This window comes from Spermophilus citellus (assembly GCF_964194105.1).
Source record: "Spermophilus citellus genome assembly, chromosome: 1".
NCBI lineage: Eukaryota > Metazoa > Chordata > Mammalia > Rodentia > Sciuridae > Spermophilus > Spermophilus citellus.
Genome location: NC_138182.1, coordinates 191,211,577 through 191,234,055, shown reverse-complemented (window position 1 = coordinate 191,234,055; position 22,479 = coordinate 191,211,577). Strand labels below are relative to the sequence as shown.

Genomic DNA, 22,479 nt, shown 5'->3' with positions numbered 1-22,479 from the left:
GTTTCAGGACATATTTAATGTTTTATTTTTATTTGTTTATTTTTCGGGGGTGAGGTACTGAGGATTGAACTTAGAGGTACTCAACCACTGAACCACATCCCTAGCCCTATTTTGTATTTTATTTAGACACAGGGTCTTACTGAGTTGCTTAGCTACCTCACCGTTGCTGAGGCTGGCTTTCGATTCTCCTGTCTCAGCCTCCCGAGCTGCTGGGATTACAGGTGTGTGCCATTTTGCCCGGCAAGATATTTAATGCTTTCTTAACATAATTCTTGGATAAGGTTCATGTGCCATAAATTTATTTTTTAATGTAATTTTTGCTGCTATAGAGTCATTAAAAATGAGCTAGTTGAGGGCTGGCATTATGACTCAGTGGTAGAGAACTTGACTCGAACATGTGAGGTACGGGGTTTGATCCTCAGAACCACATAAAAATAAAGATATCGTGTCCATCTACAATTAAATATTTTTTTGTGGTGCTGGGATTGAACCCAGGGCTTTACACATGCTCTGGGAGTGCTCTACCACTGAGCTACATTCCTACATTTCTAGCCCTAAATTAACATGTTTTTCTAAATGTTTATCCAACAAAACTTCTTAAGATTTGTTTGGGAATAGTGGGCGGGAATAGAGAAGGAGATGGAAGGGGAAAAATGTGATTGTTTTGAGAAGTTATCTAGTTTGAGGACGGGGTGCTTCCTGTCAGAATAACTTCCAAATTTGCTTTGTTTAGCCTAGTGCTAAGAGACTAAGGGAAAGAAGTTAGAAAGGTAAAAGAATTAAATAACAGATGAATTTCATGCTTTTACAGACTTTTTCTTTTGAAACTTTCACTTAAGAGTCATAGGCTTGATAGTACACACTTGTTAAGAAACTTGAGACTGACTAGATTGTGTTTTTAGGGGGAAGAACTTCATTCATAATATTTTTATACTTCTATTGTACCACAGAACAACTTCTCTACTTTCTGTCTCCTCTGTATTGATCTAAACAATGCTCTTGGAATCCTCAAGTAGCACCACTGTAATGATTGTATGAGTTAAATATCCTCTAAAACTTAATCATATCTATCATATTGTAAACTACTTACTACATAGAAATAATGTTTGAGAAGATAGATATGTTTACTCTGACTTGGATATCACACAATTTAAATATGTATTGAAGCATCACATGGTACTCATAAATCGATACAATTTTTATGTCAAAAAGTAAATTTAGCTGGTCATGGTGGCATACCTATGATCACAGAAACTCTTCTTCAGTTAAATGGTTTTGTGTTGTTTGTTTTTAACTGGCTATGTAAGTTGTTATTTGTAGAATAACCTTTTCCAGAACTGGAGCACCTGACTGTCCTTCATTGTACTATAAAAATAAATGATTTCCAATCATGGTGGCACATGCCTATAAAACAAACAACTTGAGCTGAGGCAGGAGAATCCCAAGTTCTAGGTCAGCCTCAGCAACTTAGTGAGACCCTGTCTCAAAATAGAAAATAAAAAGGACTAGGGATGTGACTTAGTGCTAAAATGTTCTGGGTTTAATTGTTAGTACCACAAAAAGTAAATTAAAAAAAATATTCATATACTATGAAAAGTTTGTGCATGCCATTTTTGTATTTAATGAACGAAATTGACCTAGTATTTTTTTCCCCACCTTATTAAACTGCTTACTAGAGCTGAGGTTTCTAAATGTTTTCTTGAAACAGGCAATGCAGGTTGGTACTCTAGCCTAGCTATAGACTTGAATTTCCTGTTTGGCCCCTTCTACTTTCACTTGCAGATAGCATGACAGTACTTTCAGGGTGTGAATTTTCATCATCACAGGAAAACAAACTGTTCTATTTTCTTATTGTCTAAGTACTCTATCCCCCAAGATTGTACTAACTGCTTCTGTTCCTGTATAGAAGAAAAGTGATTAGATACTATCTCAGGTGCTTTTAATGTAGACCAAGGACTCCTATCTTTAAGCTTACATACAATATAATTTTTAAAAACATTATTTCATATGTACCAAGTCACATTTGTTAATAGTGTCTAGTTTTGGAGACTGAAATGTTCCAGGGAGAGATAAGACCTCTTTCTGTTAGTTGGTGTTTTGATTTGTTCTTTTTCAGTGCTAGAGATTGAACCTAGGGTCTTGTGTGTGCTGGGCAAGTGCTCTACCATGAGCCATGTCCCCCATTCCATTTTCTTATTTTGAGATAGGGTCTTGCTAAATTGCACAGGCTGGACTTGAATTTGCAATTATCCTGCCCCCCTAGCCTGTCAAATACTTGGGATTACAAACTCTTGTGCCTTTGATTCATTATGTGAGACAATTTTGCAGATATATAATGAGTCTTCTAGTGATTGGTACTGGCAATTGAACCCACAGGCCCTTTACCACTGAGTTTCATCCCAACCCCTTATTTTTTGAGACAGTGTCTTGCTAAGTTTCCTGGGCTGGCCTAGAACTTGTGGTTCTCCTGCCTTAGCCTCAAGTGGGGTGACAGGAATGTACACTGTGCTTGGTTTACCATTGTACAGTTTAACAGCTTACTTGACTGTTTTACCCATCATGTACCATACAGTTTGTCAATCTGTGGGAAGACTGATGTAACCATAGTCAGATTTCTTATTACGTATTTATTTATTTATTTATTTGATAACTGGGATTGAATCTAGGGGTACTTTACCATGAACTACATCCCCAGCCCTTTGTATTTTTTCTTTGGAGACAGAGTCTCACTAAATTGCTGAGGGCCTACCTCCAGAGTTGCTGGGATTACAGATGTGTGCCACTGTGCCCAACAGTTTCATCCTTTGAAACTCTTGATAGTCATTGAAAATTTGTGAAATGAAAACTACTGGCTTTACTGTGGAGGAATGAAGATGAAAGTCCATGAGAAGTATTACTTTTTGTTTCAAGGATTTACAGTTCTGACAGTTTTATATATTTCAGCACATCACACCACTTAAGTACCCATATGCTGCTTAACAAAAATAGTTCACATAGGTTCTTTGGGAGAGGGGCATAGATAGTTTTACAGGGTATAATGAGAATCAGATTGCCATCTTACTTCTATTATGAGTTCCCTATTATTCTGTCGCTTTAAGTTAGGTTCCAGTTTGGTACTGGGTCGTGAGACATTAAATAGTACACAAAGCTCAGAGGCCAACCTGGGCAACCTCTGATTCCCTGTCTCAATAAAAAGGAGTGGGTATGTAGCTCAGTGATAGAATGCTTGCCTAGTTTGCCCAAGGCCTTGGGTTTAATCCTCAGTACCAACAAAAACAGAAATATGAACTATGCTAAGTCGGAAGAGTATCTTCTGCTTCTTTGTAGTATTTAAGGAGAAATTAATGAAAAATGGGCCAGATGCAGTGGCACAAACCTTTCATCCCAGCAACTCAGGAGGCTGAGGCAGGAGGAAGTAGAATGGTGGTTACCTGAGCAGGGTTTGAGGGTTAGGGAAATGTTGGTTAAAGGATACAGTTTCGGTTAGATGGGAATAAATAAGAGATCTATTGTGCAACCTGGTAACTATAATTAATAACAACATATTCAAAATTGCTAGGAGAGTGTTTTTTAAAATATTTTTTAGTTGTAGATGGACACATACCTTTATTTATTTTTTTGTGGTGCTAAGGATCAAACCCAGTGCCTCACATGTGCTAGGCAAGTGGTCTGCCTCAGAGCCAACTTGCCAGCCCCTAGGAGAGTGTTTTTAAGCACAAAAAAACTTAGTTGCAAAAAACGTAAGTATGTTAGATTTGTGTGTGTGTTTTAGCTGAATATTGCTATATTCAACATTGTATACATATTTACATAATTTTGTAAATGATGCATATGTTTTTTGACAGTTTTAATAAATTAAAAAAGTTTTGAATTATGAATTCAAATAAGTGAAATAAAGCCTAGGGAAGATTTATTTATTTGTCTATTTACTGATTTATTTATTGGTGCTGGGGATCAAACCCAGGGCCTTATACATGGTAAGCATATGCTGTGCCACCAAGCTACACCCCCAGCCCTAGGAAAAGTTCTTGATCCTCATAATGAACAGAGGAAAGTAGGCATGGTGATAATTGCCAGTGTCTCAGCTACTTTGGAGGCTGAGCTGGGAGGATCACTTGAGCCAGAAATTTAGATAAGCTGAGCGACATAATGAGACCTCAAAAGAAATAAGTAGCTGGGTGGCACTGTAATCCCAGTGACTTGGGAGGCTGAAGCAATTGGATCGAAAATTCAAGGCCAGCCTCAGCAATTTGGTGAGGCCCCAAGCAATTTAGTGAGACCCTGTCTTTTTTGGGTTGATACTGCAGATTGAATCCAGGGGTACTTTACCACTGAGCCACTTCCCCAGCCTTTTTAATTTTTTTATTTTGAGACAGTCTTGATAAGTAGCTTAGGGCCTTGCTAAATTGCAGAGACTGGCCTTGAATTTGCAGTCCTCCTGCCTCAGTCTCTCAAATTGCTGGGATTACAGGTGTGCACCACTGTGCCCAGCTATGAGATCTAGTCTTAAAATAAAAAGGTTTGGGGGCTGGGGATGTGGCTCAAGCGGTAGTGCGCTCGCCTGGCATGCGTGTGGCCCGGGTTTGATCCTCAGCACTATATACAAATTAAAAAAAAAAAAAAGATGTTGTGTCTGCTGAAAACTAAAAAAAGTAAATAAATATTAAAATTCTCTCTCACACACTCTCTCTCTCTTTTTAAAAAAATAAAAAGGTTTGGAGATGGGTCTCACTAGTAAAGCACCTCTGGGTTCATGCCCTAGAACTCCCCTCCCTCCAAAAAAAAAGGAGACTAAAACAAATTATGAAGAGAAGATGTTGTCATTAATTATAGCAGAACGTTTCCATCTAAATGGTTTCTGCTCAAAGGGAGAAATTTAGTGTTCTCTCTAGTGTTTTCCAGTCCCCCCCTTTTTTTTGGAACTGGGGATTGAACCCAGGGATACTTTGCCCCACTATGCTACAATTTCCAAACTTTTTTTTTTTTTTTGAGACAGGTCTTGCCAAGTTGCTGAGGTTGGTTGGCCTAGAATTTGGCAGTCAGGGATTCTCAGCCTGGGATTATAAACTTGTAGCACTGCCCCTGGTTTGTTTTCTGGTCTTAGCCCCAAATGCCTTTTCCATTCAGGTTCAATAAATAAATCTTAATGTATTCTGTATGTCACTATAGACTTTGTTTTCTGGCACTATAGGTGATTAGGCTCAGCAAATTGGACTTGTCCTTGGAAGTATACCCCTCACATTGTCCCACCCCCACTGTCATACTGGAGATTGAACCCAGGAGCACTTTACTGTTACCACTGAGCTATATATCCCTACCCCTTTATATTTTTTAGAGACAGATCTGACTAAATTGCTCATGCTGGCCTTGAACTTGTGCTTCTCCTGCCTTAGCCTCCCTAGTAGCTGTAAATACAGACATGCAGCTTTGCACATGGCCTTTGGAAATGTCTTTTATGTGTTTTTTTTTTTTTTTTTTGGTGGTGTTGGAATTGAACCCAGAGCTTTGTGCTTATGAGGCAAGCACTTTGCCAACTGAGCTATATTCTGCAATCCTGGTTTTATGTTTTATTGTCCTTTTTTTAAAAAATATTTTTTAGTTTTCAGTTGACCTTTATTTTGTTTACTTATATACGGTGCTGAGAATTGAACCCAGTGCCTCACACATGCCAGGCAAGTGCTCTTCCACTAAGCCACAGCTCCAGCTCCTCTTTTTTTTTTTTTTTTTTTAAAGAGAGAGTGAGAGAGGAGAGAGAGAGAGAGAGAATTTTCAATATTTATTTCTAGTTCTCGGCAGACACAACATCTTTGTTGGTATGTGGTGCTGAGGATCGAACCCGGGCCGCATGCATGCCAGGCGAGCGCGCTACCGCTTGAGCCACATCCCCAGCCCCTCCAGCTCCTCTTTACCATTCTTTTTGTTGTATCAGTTCTGCTTGGTACTGTGCTAAGAATCCTTTCATTTAGGTATTTAAGTGCTTCTTATTTTCCACTCTTTGAGAAATGTACTGAAGAATGTGACATATCTTATCTCTCACTTTAAAGAGTTTATAATTTAAACATTCAAGGAATAGAGGGTGAGAATATAGAAGTGAACTTTTGATAGTTAATTGAACATGAAGTACAACTGTAGAGTACCATATATGATATTAAATGTATATAACACTGTTAATGAATAAAGTAGCAGCTTTGAAAAGGAAGGTGATTTATGGGGTCTAAAAAGTTAAGAACATGTTCACATATATAAACACTATCTTTATAATTGGAAACGTTTAGTGCTGTATTTTAAAATCACAAATATGCTATTGTGGATTTAGATAAAAATGATCTGGGCCAGGGGTGGCTGGGGGTGCAATTCAGTGATAGAACACTTGCCTAGCATGCACAGGGGCCTGGGTTTGATCCCCAGTACTGGGGTCTTTAGGAGAGATCTGGGTGTAGCTTAATATATTTTTCTTTAAATCTGTTTCATACTGGGTCAGTTGTGCATTGTCAGTTTTATATAGATTTCTCCATTGTGAAACTTTAAACAATGGTAAGCAAATTTGTTGGGTGTGGTGGTGCATGTCTTTAATCTCAGTGGCTCAGAATTGCAAGTCCAAGAACAGCCTGCACAACTTAGTGAGAACCTGTTTCAAAATAGAAAATAAAAATAAATAAAAAGTACTGGGATATGGGGCTAGGATTGTAGCTCAGTGGTAGAGTACTTGCCCCTCACATGTGAGGCACTGGGTTCAATCCTCAGCAACACATAAAAAATAAAGTAAAAGTATTGTCTACCTACAACTAAAAAAAAAAAAAAATTAAAAAAGAAAGTACTGGGATAAAGTGCTCTTGGTTTAGTACCAAAACCAAACAAGAACATGGTAAGCAAATTCAGATGTCTTATCAAATCAGCTGTCATTTATTTGGGAGAAATATCTTACAAGTCTGAACTCACTGACTTGATCTCAGAATTCCTAGACTCAGTTGTTCTCTTGCTTCAGCCTCCTTAGTTGCAAGGACTACAGGAGTTTCACTGACTTTTTACAACTTCTTTTCTCAAGGTAGATTTTTCCTGCTTGCCAAAGTGATATTCATTATTCTCTGACTTCCTGATTCCATATTGCTGTCCCTTACCTTCTGATGTGTAGACCTAGTTTTATACTTGAGGTCAGTGGTGAGTGTAAAAAAACAATTTTCAGGGGATTGGTGATTTAGTTTGAGATAAAAACCTTTTGGGTTCAATCTTCACTACTGCCTATAAATAAATATAAGTACATAAAAATAAAACCAATCTCTGAAAATTCATAGATAATACATGTAATCTGCCTTGGAAAGAATTTATGATGATTGGGCTGGGGTTGTGGCTCAATGGTAGAGTGCTTGCCTAGCATGTGTGATGCACTGGGTTCGATTCTCAGCACCATGTAAACAAATTAAATAAAATAAAGTTTTAAAAAATGTGAAGATTGAAAAAAAATAAAGAAGAATTTATAATGGGTGTGTACACTCTTGTAATCCCAGCTAATTGGGAGCTGAGGTAGGAGAATCCTAAATTGTAGGGCAGCCTTGGCAATTTAGCAAGATCCTGTCTCAGAATTTTAAAAGGGGCTGTGGATGAAACTTAATGGAAAAAAGTAATTATGTTGTATTAACCTTATCTGAAAAACTACTAAACTTGAACTTTTTCTTACTTTAAACATTTGCTTAAAACACTTCAAAGTAGTTTTTTGGATAGATCTAAAATGAAGATGAGGAATAACTATTGGACAGTTTAGCTGTATTGTGCAGATTTCTCTGTCATGTTGAAAGACTTATTCATGAAACTGTAACATTTCTTGTCTGGGATAAAAATACATTTTCATGGTTCTTTCAAACTTATTTCAGACATTATGTATTTTGTGAGAATCAAATCTTGAGGGGGAGAAGGAAGAAAGAAGTAAAGGCTAGTTTTGTGTTCGAACTGTTTTCTATATGCAGAACCTTTTTAGAACCTTGAATATTCTAATGTGTAAGAATGTAGAATACAACATTTTCCAAATTTCTTTGACCCTTAAAGACCTATAAATAAACCATGCTGTGTAAATTTCCTTTTCAGTCTAACTCTCCGCCCCTCGGTCCTGGTCTTATTTGGGTGGTCTGTAACTTGTGACCCTCCCACCTCAGCTTCCTGAGTAGTAGAGACTTACCAGTGTTTGCTACCGAGAAAGTGGCCTTATTTTATAGATATGAGAACTCTGATCTGGACTGTTTGACTGTTTTGCTTTAAGTTATGTCAGAGCATATAATGAAAAATATTGAAGTATATTAACATTTAGAAAACCTGAATTCTGCATATTACCCCTAGTGATTATAAGCAAGAATATAAGGAAGTTATTTATTTATTTATTTTTGAACTGAGGATCAAACCCGGAGTGCTTTACCACTGAGCTCTACGGTAGAATTTTTATTTTGAGACAGGGTCTCAAAATAAAACCAGTGATCCTCCTGCCCCATCTTCACCAATTACTGGGATCACAGGCATGTGCCTCCATGCCTAGTCCTTAGTTTCATTTTCATGCTTTCACAAGGACTGCTTAATTTTCATTATTTGCAACATAAAAATCTCTGTGGTATTCTTGGTAGAACCATTCATTTATTAGGTTTTTTTTCATATATATATATTATATATATATATTTTAGTTGTAGATGGACACAATACCTTTATTTATTTATCTTTGTGGTGCTGAGGATCAAACCTAGGGCCTTACACATGCTGGCGAGTTCTCTACCACTGAGCCTTAATCCCAGCCTGAGAACAGGTTTTATTTTTATTTATTAATTTATTTATTTTGGTACTGGTTCTTTTGTAGCTCAACCACTGAGCTACAACCCCAGCCCTTCGTACTTTTTTTTATTTTGAGACAGGGTCTTGCTAAGTTGCTGAGGCTGGTCTCATTTAGAATTTTTCATAAATTTAGTAAGAAATTTGTTAAAAGAGCTAGAATGTAGTTCAGTGGAAAACCACCCCTGGGTTCAGTCCTCAGAAACATACACACACAACAAAAAAGGGAAGGAAGAGAGAAAATAAGAGCCAGCTGGGCATTGGGGGCATATCTATAATCCCAGAGAGGAGGATCCTAAATTCAAGGCCAGCCTGGGCAATTTAGTGGTACCTTGTCTCAATAATAAGGGCTGGGAATGTAGTGCCTTCAGGTATAGCACCTCTGAGTTCAATTCCCAGTTCAACAAAGGAGGGGGAAAGAAAGATCTGTTTAAGAGCAAATTCCTCTTTAATAATGGAAACATTTCAATTAGATAAATAGCAAATAATTTGTTTTGTAAACGAATAGCTATAGTATTAGAAATGTAATTTTAAAAGAGGAAGTTCTTTCTACTTAGTGTTTACCTTGAGAAACTCATGAATAAAAGAGAATATTTAGTAAAGCATTTTAATAGTGAAAAATAGGAAATAAACTGTAAAGAAAGGTTTTATTGTTGTGAGTAGCAGAATAAACAGCAATGGAAAAAAGATAAACTAGGTCTACTGTGTATTTTCATGGGAAAATATCTCGATATTTTGAGGGGGAAAGCAAAGTATGGAAATATATGTAACCATGTAAGGCTTTCTAAATATAAATTTAAAAATTTTATGTGCAGTGATGTAGGCTTGTATTTGGGAGGCTGAGGCAGAAGGATGGCACATTCAAGGCCAATCTCAGAATTTAGTGAGACCTTGTTTAAAAATTTAAAAAAAAAGAAATAAAAAGGGCTGGGGATGTAACTCAGTGGTTGAGCGCCACTGATTCAATCCTCAGTATTGCAAAATAAATAAATGAATATGAAAACAGTGCTATATTGTTTATGGACACAGATAAAAGTATAAAGGATTGCATGGGAATAAAAAACACTATATTTAGGTTAATCATTACTTATGGAATGGTATATGGGAACTTTGTAAAGATTCAAAGTTAATGTGGCAGTACTAAGATTGGGCAAAGCTGAGGGCTGGGAATGTGGATCAATGGGTTCAATCCCTGGTACCCCCCCCCCCCCAAAAAAAAAAAAAAAGACTGTACAAAGCTGGGTGGTAGGTTCAGGTTGCTTATTTTCTGTATTTAAGATTTACTTGGGGGCTGGGGATGTGGCTCAAGCGGTAGCATGCTCGCCTGGCATGCGTGCGGCCCGGGTTCGATCCTCAGCACCACATACAAACAAAGATGTTGTGTCCGCCGAGAACAAAAAAATAAATATTAAAAATTCTCTCTCTCTCTCTCTCTCTCTCGCTCTCTCTCCTCTATCTTTAAAAAAAAAAAGATTTACTTGGATTATTTTTAAGGAAGAATAGGCTTGTTTCTGATAAGGGTGTCACTTCTTGTAGTCATTTCAGAGAAAGATTCATAAAGATCCTTTTCCATCAATTTGTCACTAAAAAGTAGCATTATTAAGAGAGAAAAAGGAAATAATATTTAAGTGTGCCAAGGGGTTAAGTCTGTTGGCTCCGGATAATTTGATATTATCAAAAATCATATTTCTCTGTCAAACTCAGATAAATGTGAATTGCTTTATCTTCCAAGCTGTTACTTTATTCATTAACAGTATTATATACATTTAATATCATATGGTAATTTAAAATATGCTAGCAGTTGTTTTCAAATATTAGCTTAAATATAAGATTGGCATATAAATTGGGAATAGACAATTAATTTAAATTAAGGTTAAATTAAATTCAAGGCCAACCTAGGTAATTTAGCAAGACCCTGTCTCAGAAATAAAAAGGGCTGGGGATGTAGCTCAGTGGTAGAGAGCACCCCTGGGTTTGGCGAAGGGGAGGAATGGCAAAAATTGCTGAAGACTATTTTGCTCAGTAGTTGTAGGATGGAGCCTGGAAAGTTTGCATTTCTAATAAGTTTCCTATGATGACCAGGTTGTTGTGCCCAGGACCTCAGTTTCGAGAACTACTAGTTTGTTCTTGGCAGGTCAGTAATTCTAAATGAGATTTAGCTTAATTTCCTGGGCAAACAGTTTCTTAAAACATTTTAAACTTGTGAATTTCTAATGTTTTAGACCTTGCATATTTAGAATATTTTAGATCCAGACTGAAGAAGCATGGTATAATAAAACACCCAAATTCTTACCCTTATGTTAGATACTTTTTTTTTTTTTTTGTTATAAAATTTGGGAATAGGTCTAGATTATCTCTTCTGAATTTGAGGTTATAATCCTGTGAATCATAAACTCTTTAAATCTTTTCATATCATGAAAAAGAACCACCCAAAATACTTGATTCGTTAGCAGTGTTCAAAACTGTTAAAACCTGTCTTTAGTCAAGTATGGTGGGACACACCTGTAATCCTAGCAATTCAGGATGCTGAGGCAGGAGGACTGCAAGTTGGAGGCCAACCTGGGCAATTTAGACTGTCTCTATAAAATAAAAATGGTTGGGGATGTAGCTCAGCACCCCAAAATACTTGATTTTAAAACCAGTTTTCTACCAAGCTAATTATAACATCCTAGTTTCCCATCTTGTTCTTCTCACCTCTAGACTAAAGGTGAGGACCAAAAGAGCAAAACAAACCTTTTCTGTGCTGTATTTATGTTGCTTCATAATGGTTAAGATTGGGGAATAACTAGAAAAGCTGGGCATAATGATGCATGCTTGTAGTCTCAGCTATTTGGTAGTCTGAAGCAGGAGGATCCCTTCCCAGGAATTCAAGGCCAGCTTGGGTAACATAGGGAGACCTGGTCTTGTGGTGGTGGGCAAGCAAGAGGCATTAATTTTTACCCAAGATGGCTTTACTACTTAGATAAAATGAAAAGAAATCTACATATCCCTTGCAGGATTGCAGTATCCCTTCCTCTAAAAAATTCAGGAAACTTTCTTTCCTGGTTGTGTGGTGTGTGTGTGTGTGTGTGTGTGTGTGTGTGTGAGAGAGAGAGAGAGAGAGAGAGAGAGAGAGAGAGAGAGAGAGAGAGAGGCACTAGGGATTGGACCCAGGGGCACTCTACCACTGAACTACCACTTTTTATTTTGAGACAGGGTCTCACTAATTTCCTGAGGCCAGCCTCAAACTTCTGATCCTCCTGTCTCTGCCTCCTGAGTCACTGGAATGGCCTTGTGCCTGGGGTGAGGCCCAAAATTTAATCCCAGCAAAAAGTTTGTATATATATGCGCGCGCACGTATACACACACACACACACACACACACACACGCATACAAATAAATAAGGAATAATTATTTGGGAAGTGGGTATTAAGGAATAACAAGGGATTATTACTAGTCTTTCTTATTTCTGCATTAGAAATCACATTCCTGAACCAAAAAAGATAGTAGGAAAAGTATTAAAAGTTTCATTGAAAGTTAAACTTTACTTGAAAATAATTAAAACAGTTGGTATAGGTTCAGGGCTGTTTGAACTAAGACAAAAACACTTAGGATAGTTTGAGAGAAGCAAAATTATTTATAGTTCATAGTCTTTATTTATAAAGATCTTAGTTCTACCATATACCTATATACAAGATTAATATAGGAAAATAATTTTTCTCCTAATACTGCAGATTAAACCCAAGGGTACTTTACCAACTTTTTTTTTTTTTTTGGTATGGGGATTGAACTTGGGGGCATGCGACCACAGAGCCATATCCCCAGCCCTGTTTTGTATTTTATTTAGAGACAGGGTCTTGCTGAGTTGTTTATTAGCTTTTGCTGAAGCTGGCTCTGAACTCGGGATCCTTCTGCCTCAGCCTCCTGAGCTGCTGGGATTTCAGGTGTACATCACCGTGCCCTGCTGACAAAGAACTCTTTTAAATTGGCTAAAATACATAGTTTGCTCCCCCAAATGATACTTATTTTAATTTTTAAAGGCTGTCAAGGAAATTAAAAATGTAAAATCTTTTTATAATTTGAGGATTCTAGTTTAACTGTCAGGCTTCACTGACTTCCCCATGTTTTTCTTTATTTTTTATTTTTTAATGTTTTTTGGTACCAGGGATTGAACTGGGCGGGGGGCGGGGGCACTCCACCATGAGCCACGTCCCCAGCCCTATTTTGTATTTTATTTAAAGACCAGGTCTCACTGTGTTGCTTAAGGCCTTGCTTTTGCTGAGGCTGGCTTTAAACTTGCAATCCTCCTGTCACAGCCTCCCAAGCCGCTGGGATTACAGGAGTGCGCCATCATGCCCAGCTTTCCCCCACATTTTCCAAGAATCTAATTATACATACTTTTATTTCTCTATTGCTCTTTCTATAGAAAAGTTATTTTCCTAGAATGCTCTACCACAGGGCTATACCTCCAGTGCTTTTTATTTTATTTTGAGACAGGGTCTGGCTAAGTTGCCCAGGCTGGCTTTGAACCTCAGATCCTTCAGTCTTGGCCTCCTAAAGAGCTGGAATTATAGGTCTGCTCAGCAAAATTGAACAACCTTGAGGGCTGAAAATGTTGATTAGTGGCAGAGCAATTGCCTAGTATATGTAAGGCCCTGGAGTCAATCCCCAGTACCACAAAAATAAACAACTTTGAGATGCTGAATTTTTTTAAATATTTATTTTTTAGTTGTAGGTAGACACAATACCTTTATTTTATTTTTATGTGGTGCTGAGGATCGAACCCAGTGCCTCACACATGCTAGATGAGCGCTCTACCTCTGAGCCACAACCCCAGCCCCAAGATGTTGAATTTTTTTAAAATTTATTTTTTAGTTTCAGGTGAACACAAAATTTTATTTTTTATGTGGTGCTGAGGATCAAACCCAATGCCTCACGTGTGCTAGGTGATCGCTCTGCCACTGAGCCACAACCCCAGCTCTGAGATGTTGAATTTACATTTGTAATACGTATCTCAAAGTTGAGTTCAACAATTTTAAGCTAAAAATTTTTAAAAAAATTTTTAGTTGTTGATAGACCTTTATTTTATTTACTTACTTATATGCAGTGCTGAGAATCGAACCCAGGGCCTTACACATGCCAGGCAAGTATGCTAACTGCTGAGCCTCAGCCCCTTAAATTAAAGCTTTAATTATACAGTTTGAGTTTTGATAAGTATATGTAAGTTGTTCACTCTCCAAAATTATGATATAGAACACTTCCATCACCCCCAAATTTTCCTCCTGTCCATTTGTATTCAGTACACTCACTCTTTTTTTTATATTTATTTTTTAGTTTTAGGTGGACACAATATCTTTATTTTACATTTATGTGGTTCTGAGGATCGAACCCAGTGCGCCTCAGGCATGCTAGGTGAGCACTCGACCACTGAGCCACAACCCCAGCTCCTAGAACAAGTCCTCTTATGAATTTTTTAAAATACCACTGACCTTGTTATAAGATGGTGTCTTCCGTATTTAAGAATTTCTAATAATGTACCTTACACATTTTTTTACATGTTTTCGTAATATGTATTATTTGCAGAACATAGAAGTATTTTCATTTAATCAAGCAAAACACAAATTTTGACTTCACATTCACATATAACTTTCTCTGACATTTGAAACTCAATAGATTGGTGATCCAGAAGAACTTCAATAATCATTATATGGAACAAACTATATTATTATCTCCAAAGTTTACTCCCCCAAAATTTCTTCTTTTATACTCTAAAACATCTTCATCGTGTTGTTTGATGAGATAGAACCACAGAAAGATGGTGGTACCCAAGGTCAGCCTGACTTTCAGCCAGTCTGGCTGGTCGTTCGTCGGCGGGTCCTGCAGGTAGAACTTTGTGCTGAAGCTAGCATGCAGAAGCCCCTGGTTCAATCCCAAGAACCCTCCTCAAAGTTCGTTGCATATCTGAGTCTGAAGCTCCTTAAGGCTTCCCTGGTTTCCTTCTTTCTGGAGCAGGGAAGAACATTTATTTCTTAGTTTCCTAGCGGGAAACCAGTACTCTCACTCTTATCTCCAGCTTCTGGAAACACTGATCTGTGTTTGTTTGGGGGGTTACTAGGGATCAACTCCAGAGGCTCTTAACCTCTGAGCCACAAGTTGCTTAGAGCCTCACTAAATTGCTGAAGCTTTTTTTGGGGGGGGGGTGGTGGTGGTCATCGTGCTGTGGATTGAACCCAGGGCCTTGTGCATGATAGGCAAGTGGTCTACCATTGAGCTATATCTCCAGCCCCTAAGGCTGGCTTTGAACTCAATGATCCTCCTGCTTCAGCCTCCCAAGTTGCTGGGATTACAGGTGTGTGCTACCATGCCTGACTTGATGTGCTTTCTGTCATTATAGTTTTATCTTTTCTAGAATGTCAAATAAATGGAATCATACAGTATGTAAGCCTTTTTTGTCTGGCTTCTTTTACTTAGCATCATGCATATCTGCCTTTGAACCAAAGAAGTGTTCAATGAGTGTATTAAATGTATATTAGCCTACATTTGAGTAAGTTTTTTAAAATTGATTGTATCATACTGACTCAAGAAGTGTACTGATGGGGCTGGGAATGTGGCTCAGGCGATAGCGTGCTCGTCTGGCATGCGTGTGGCCCGGGTTCGATCCTCAGCACCACAAACAAAGATGTTGTGTCCGCCAAGAACTAAAAAATAAATATTAAAAATTCTCTCTCTCTCTCTCTCTCTCTCTCTCCTCTCACTCTCTCTCTTAAAAAAAAAAAGAAATGTACTAATGGATTGTAAATTCAGCTTAGATAAATCTTAGCTCTTGAGGTCAAACCTTGATATCATTTGGCATAAAAAAAGGTAAATCAGTTTGAAAGGAGCAAAAGATTAAGGCTAAATCAGAAGTGAAATTCCATTTAATGAACATAGCAAGACTTCAGAATAGCTTGTTAAATTCAAATTATATTTTAATAGTAGCCTATTGCTATAGCAGTCAGTGTCTTAAATGAAGCCATAGTTCTTAGTTATACTGACTTATATTGAAGGAATATTTGGGAATGGGAATTATACAGTAATTATATTTCTTCTTGAAATGGGTGGAAAATCTGTAGGGAAGCAAAATCTAAAAACTGAAATACTTGAGGAAATGTTTTATTTTTTATTTTTCATTTTATTTATTTTTTTTAAAGAGAGAGAGAGAGAATTTTAATATTTATTTTTTAGTTTTCGGCGGACACAACATCTTTGTTTGTATGTGGTGCTGAGGATCGAACCTGGGCCGCACGCATGCCAGGCAAGCGCACTACCGCTTGAGCCACATCCCCAGCCCAGAGGAAATGTTTTAGATCTCAAGTCTCAGCACCTTTTTTTTTTTTTCTTTCCAAGACTTGTCTCTATTTATGCTTTGTACTCCAAGTTCACACATAGGAGTAAAGAGCATAATAGTTGTAGTAAAGGACTGGTTGAATAATTTTAACTCTGACAACTCTCAGAAACAAATATGTGTTGGGTACACCTGTAATCCCAGTGATTTGGGGGGCTGGGATTTGCAGGAGGATGGCAAATTCAAAGCCAGCCCCAGCAATTTAGCAAGGCCCTAAGCAACTTAGTGAAACCCTGTCTTAAAATTTAAAAAAAGAGCTGGGGTTGTGGCTCAATGGTTAAATGCCTCTAGGTTCAATCCCCAGTACAAAAAAACAAACTGTTCAAAAACGAAACACCAAAACCAGAAAAAAAAAAGTATGTTGCAAATTAATATATAATGTTTGGAGTACTAAAACCATACCTTTATGAAACATTGGTAAGTCTATAAAATAGTTTATAGCATTCAAAAATATTAGATTTTACTGTTGTTCTTGTAAAGTATACTCTAAAACTAGTTTTTCTTCAGAACTTGTTTTAATCAGAAACCAAAACCAAAACAAAGGGTACTGAAAGTATACAGTGTCTAGCAAGGCCCTGGGTTCAGTCCCCAGTACTACACATACACACAATAAATAAACAAACAAACAAATAAATAAATAATATAAAATAAATAAAATACAAGTGGAGGGCTGGGAATGTGGTTCAGTGGTAGGAGTTGCTTAGCATATGCCTGCTCTGGGTTCAATTTCTGGTATTACAAAAGAAAAAAACCAAGCCAAGGGAAAGTAGTATGATTTTCTGCCTTATAATTATTCAGGCATACCCACTGTTAACTGTTCTCAAGTTTAGCTAGGAAGTAAGGGCATCCAGGTGCATATCTGTAATCCTAGCCACTTAGAATACTGAGGCAGGAGAATCAGAAGTTTTGAGACCAACCTCAGCATTTTAACAAGTCCCTAAGCAACTTAGTAAGACCCTGTCTCAAAATTAGAAATTAAAAATTAAAAAATCAAAAGGGTTGTTGCTCACTGGTAAAGTGCCTATGGGTTCAATCCCCAATACCAAAAACTAAAACAACAAAAACAGCTAAAGAGCTGACATCTGATTGTAGAACATTACTTAAGTAGATCAGTCTGTAAAGCTTTATGGTGTGGTGTGGTGTGTGTAGTGGGGACAGATGAACCAGGGATTGAATTCAGGGGCATGTGACCACTGAGGCACACCCCCAGCCCTATTTTGTATTTTATATAGAGATAGGGTCTCACTGAGTTGCTTGGCACTTTGGTTTTGCTGAGGCTAGCTTTGAACTTGAGAACCTTATGCCTTAGCTTCCTGAGCCCTTGGGATTATAGGCATGCACCACTGCACCGCCCAGCTATGATGGGTGACTAAAGTCAGTCCTCTTTTTTTTGGTGGGGGCAGTTCTGGAGGTTGAATCTGGGAGCACTTTACTAGTGAGCTACATCCCCAGTCCTTTTATTTATTTTTCACATTTTTGAGATAGAGTCTTGCAGACTTGCTGAGGCTATTCTTGAGATCCTTCAGCCTCAGCCCCCAGAGTAGCTGGGATTAGAAGTATGTGCCACCATGTCAAGCTCAACCCCCTATCTATCTAATCTATTTATTTATTTGGAACCCAAGGGCACTGAACTACCTCCCCAGGCCTTTTTATTTTTTTACTTTGAGACAGAATGGCCTCAGATTTTCAGTCTTCCTGCCTCAGCCTTCAGAGTTGCTGTGAATACAGGCATGTAGCTCTTTGCCCAGCTCTTAGTTCTATATTTGCCTACTAAATTCTAAACAAAGCAAAAATGCCGCACTTTACTATTCTATTTTTTCAGTGCTAGGGGTTGAACCCAGGTGTCTAGTATATGCTAGGCAAGCATCCTTACCTCTGAGGTATACCCTCTCACTTTTAAAAGCATACAGTTGCATTTAAGAGTCCAAAGTAACTTCAATTTAAAAGTTCACTATCTAATCCTCATTTGAAGGAATGATCCTTAAGAGCTTCAACAGTAAGTAGGACAGAGAATATTGGTAACAATGAAAATTTAGTCACCATGTAATTACATTTATGTTGAATACATTTCTTTTCTTTTCTTTTTTTTCCTTAAGGAATTAAATGACCTGGCAAGGGACCCTCCAGCACAGTGTTCTGCAGGTCCTGTTGGAGATGATAGTAAGTATTTAAAAGGAATTATGGAGTAAAACAGCATAACAATGTCTCTGGGGAGCTGTGTATTATACAATCTCTTAAAGTTATCTTGTTTTAAGAGATAGTTTGCTAAGGAAAGGAGGGAGTGTATACTTTTAGTTTCCAATGAAAGAAGCCATTCAGTCATTTTCTATTATATTTTGAACCCCCTGTGCTAGGCATTGTCTTCGTTGTTCTGGTTTATTCCTCTCCCCTCCTTCATTCCTTCTGTGTATTTTTGTGGGGTAAAATAGTTAATTAATTACATCTAGTTGTTTATTTATTTGTTGGTACCAGGGATGAAACTCAAGAGTGCTTTACCTACCATTCAACTACATCCTCAGTCTTTTTTTGTTTTCTGGTATGGAGAATTGAACCCAGGAACACTTAAAATGCTTGGCCACATCTCCAGCCCTTTTTATTTTTTATTTCGAGAAGAGGGTCTCACCACATTACTTAGGACTTCTCTAAGTGGCTGATGCTGACCTTGAATTTGTGATTCTTTCACCTCAGCCTCCCAAGTTGCTGGGCTTACAGGTGCTCACCACCTTGCCAGGTTTTCCTAATGTATTTTTAATGTCTAATTTACATGCTTACTACTATCTAAAATAATTTATTAAATGATCTTACCACATAGGTTGAGTAATAATTTCCCTTTTTTTCTAATATGATTCAATGTAGCTTTTCCCCCTGTATCTTCTAATTTTGTTTGAAGGGAGGATATTTGAAGGACTCTGTTTTGTAACACCAGACAAATCCACAAAAAATTGGTAATGTTTATCAATTAAAAAAATGATTGTGATTGGCAGAAACATTTGTATAAGAAAATTATACATATTTTTTTAAAAAGAGAAAGACCCTAAGGAACTTAGCACCTAAAAAAACTTGGCTGGGGTTGTGTCTCAGTGGTTGTGCCCTGGATTCTGTCCCTGGTACCAAAATAAAACAGTAACAATAACAAAAAAAAAAAAAAAAAAAAAACCCAGAAATGAGTATGAGAATGAGATTATCTTGTCTTCTCTGATGCTAGGGATCAAACCTAGTGCCTCACATACGCTAGGCAAGCGCTCTATTGCTGAACTATTTACCCCAGTTCCTTGATTTTATTAAGAATTTTTTTTTTTCTGATTTCTTTTTTCTTTTTCCTTACTATAAGGAGAATGATGATGATGACAGTGATGATTTTGGTACCAGGGAGTTGCTTAGGGCATCACTAAGTATGAGGATTATTTTAAAGATTAAAACTGATATTATAAATTATAAATTATGAGAGGGTATGGGGTTATGACTCAGCTGTAGAGCGCTTGCCTAGCACGCACGTGTGAGGCCCTGGGTTCGATCCTCAGCACCACATAAAAATAAAGAAATAAAATAAAGGTATTATGTCCAACTATAAAAATAAAATACTTAAAAAATAAATAAATTATGAGACTGGGGCTAGGGTTATAGCTTGGTAGAGTGCTTGTCTCACACATATGAGGCATTGGGTTCAATCCTTGGCAGCACATAAAAATAAATAAAAAAGATAAATAAATAAAATAAATTATGAGACTAAGTATGTACATGTGTGGAAAAATCTGATTTACATTATTAAAGTTTGACCTGTCCAGCATTAATATTTACTGTGTTTAATACCAAGCAGGGCAGACCACACACTTTAACAATACAAAATGATTTAAGTACGACTGGCTAGGGAGTAGGTCAGAGGTTTTAAAGTAGCTTAGAAAAAAGTAATAAGAGCCTCATAGAGATTTCTGAAGTGGATACATTCTTCTCTCTTTTTTTTTGTTTTTGTTTTTCTTTTGTTTTGGTACCAGGGATTAAATAGGGCCTTGTTAAATTGCTGAGGCCAACTTTGAACTTTCAATCCTTCTGCCTTAGCCTCCTGAGCCACTGGGATTGTAGGCATGCACCACCATGCCTAGCAGTCATTCTTAGTGTTTTTTATTCCAGTTTTTGCCGTTCTGCCATATCATATGACATGCTCTTTTCATTCATTTGAAAAAGTGGCTTAGCCAGGCTCAGTGGCATATAACCTTATAATCCCAGCTCTCCAGTAGGCTGAGGCAGGAGGATCATAAGTTCTAGGCCAGTCTAAATAACCTAGCCAGATCTTATAAAAAGGGCTGGGGATGTAGCTCAGTGATTAAGCACCCCTGGATTTGATCCCTGGTACAGAAGGAAAGAAGGAAGGGGTTGGGGAGGAAGAAAGAAAACAAAGGAAGGATGAATGGATTATACATGAATGTGGATTAGATGGGGAATGATTACTTACTTGATAAGGTACAATGTGGAGATTGATACATGGTGATTTTTTTCTTGTTCTTTTTCAGTGTTCCATTGGCAAGCTACAATAATGGGGCCAGTAAGTATTGAGATTAATTTCAGAATAAATAGTTTATGTAATTTATTCCTTTTAATTCCACTTTTCTTTATCATTAACAGAATGACAGTCCCTATCAGGGTGGAGTATTTTTCTTGACAATTCATTTCCCAACAGATTATCCCTTCAAACCACCTAAGGTAATTGGGATATGATAATTATTTTTAATGTGCTCTGTGTGATACTATTAAACAAATTTACAAAAATTTTCCTTTTTCTATAGGTTGCATTTACAACAAGAATTTATCATCCAAATATTAACAGTAATGGCAGCATTTGTCTCGATATTCTACGGTCACAGTGGTCTCCAGCACTAACTATTTCAAAAGGTAATGGAATGGATATTTGATACCAAGCTAAACACTTTTTTTTTTTTTTCCCTTAAGACAATCCAGTTTTGGGCCTGGGGTTGTGGCTCAACGGTAGAGCACTCACCTTGCAGGTGCGAGGCCCTGGGTTCTATCTATAGCACCACATACAAATAAATGAATAAATAAAACAAAAGTATTGTGTCCAACTACAATTAAAAAATAAATTTTTTTAAAAAAAGATTATCTATTTTTGAAGAGATTACTCCTTGTTTTTTGGCGGGATGTGGTAACCAGGAATTGAACTCAGGGGTCACATTCCTAGCCCTATCTTGTATTTTATTTAGAGACAGGTCTCACTGAGTTCCTTAGGACCTCGCTAAGTTGCTGAGTCTGACTTTGAACTCATGAACCTCCTGCCTCCACCTCCTAAACTGCTGGGATTATAGGCATGGGACACCACGCCCAGCTTATTCCTTTTAAAAGGAACAATCTCCCTTAGTCTGAAATAGACATCATGACAATGGGAAAGGGTTGGGGCTTTGAGCCTAAAAATTCCATGGTATGGTAACTAGTCTGTTGATTATGTTATTTTGGATTAGGTTGGCTGAGCATAGTAGTGTATGCCTATAATCTAGACAATTTGAGAGACTAAAACAGGAGGAATGCAAGTTCAAGGCCAGCTTCAACAATTTATAAAGGACCTAAGCAATCTCACAAGACCTGCTCAAAATAAAAAAAGGGCTGAAGATATAGCTCAGTAATAACTTTAATAAGTAAAAGATATTACTCAATTTAGTGGTAAATTGCCCTTGTGTTCAATCCCGAGTGTCCCACCCCCAATAAAAAAGGAAAAAACAAATAGCTCTTTAGAAGATAGCATTACTTGTGCTATAAATACAGTACACAGACATTAGATGGGGGTGGAGGGGGGCCATGTTGGTTCTGGGGATTTTACCCAGGGGCACTTAACCACATCCCCAGCCCTTTTTAAATATTTTTATTTAGAGACAGGGTCTCACTGAGTTACTTAGAGCCTTGCTAAATAGCTGAGGCTGGCTTTGAACCTGTGATCCTCCTGCGTCAGCCTCCTGAGCCACTGGGATTACAGGCATGCGCTGATGCGCCCAGCTGGATACTAGATTTTTGAAGAGCCAGATGTAGGTAAATTGGTGTAGAGTCTGTTTAAGATTTCACCCAATGTTATTTTTAGGAACAGATTCATCCTCTTAAGATGATCAGTTTAGCATAAATATTTTTGGACTGTAGGTGTCATGTAGTAGTAGAGTGATTACCTAACGTGCACAAGGGTCTGGGTTTGATCCTCCAGCACTGCCTTCCCCCTGTCAAATTTTTTTCCCTCTGAACATCCCAATGATGATTAGTATAGCTCTATGTGTGTTTGAAAATATGTTTTTAAAAAAAAGTTAATTGCTAAATTTGT

At 37.5% G+C, this 22,479-nt stretch overlaps 1 protein-coding gene across 2 annotated transcripts in view; it reads left to right on the top strand.

Moving 5' to 3' along the window:
• Window positions 1-22,479, top strand: part of UBE2D2 (ubiquitin conjugating enzyme E2 D2) — a 56,619-nt gene that overhangs the window by 20,786 nt on the left and 13,354 nt on the right. For both annotated transcript variants that reach the window (XM_081293673.1, XM_081293672.1), the window contains 4 exons: window positions 18,266-18,329; window positions 20,678-20,709; window positions 20,790-20,867; window positions 20,951-21,056. In XM_081293673.1, coding sequence (XP_081149799.1) covers window position 18,329; window positions 20,678-20,709; window positions 20,790-20,867; window positions 20,951-21,056 — 217 coding nt within the window. In that variant the 5' untranslated portion in view covers window positions 18,266-18,328. The remainder of the gene's footprint in view (window positions 1-18,265; window positions 18,330-20,677; window positions 20,710-20,789; window positions 20,868-20,950; window positions 21,057-22,479) is intronic.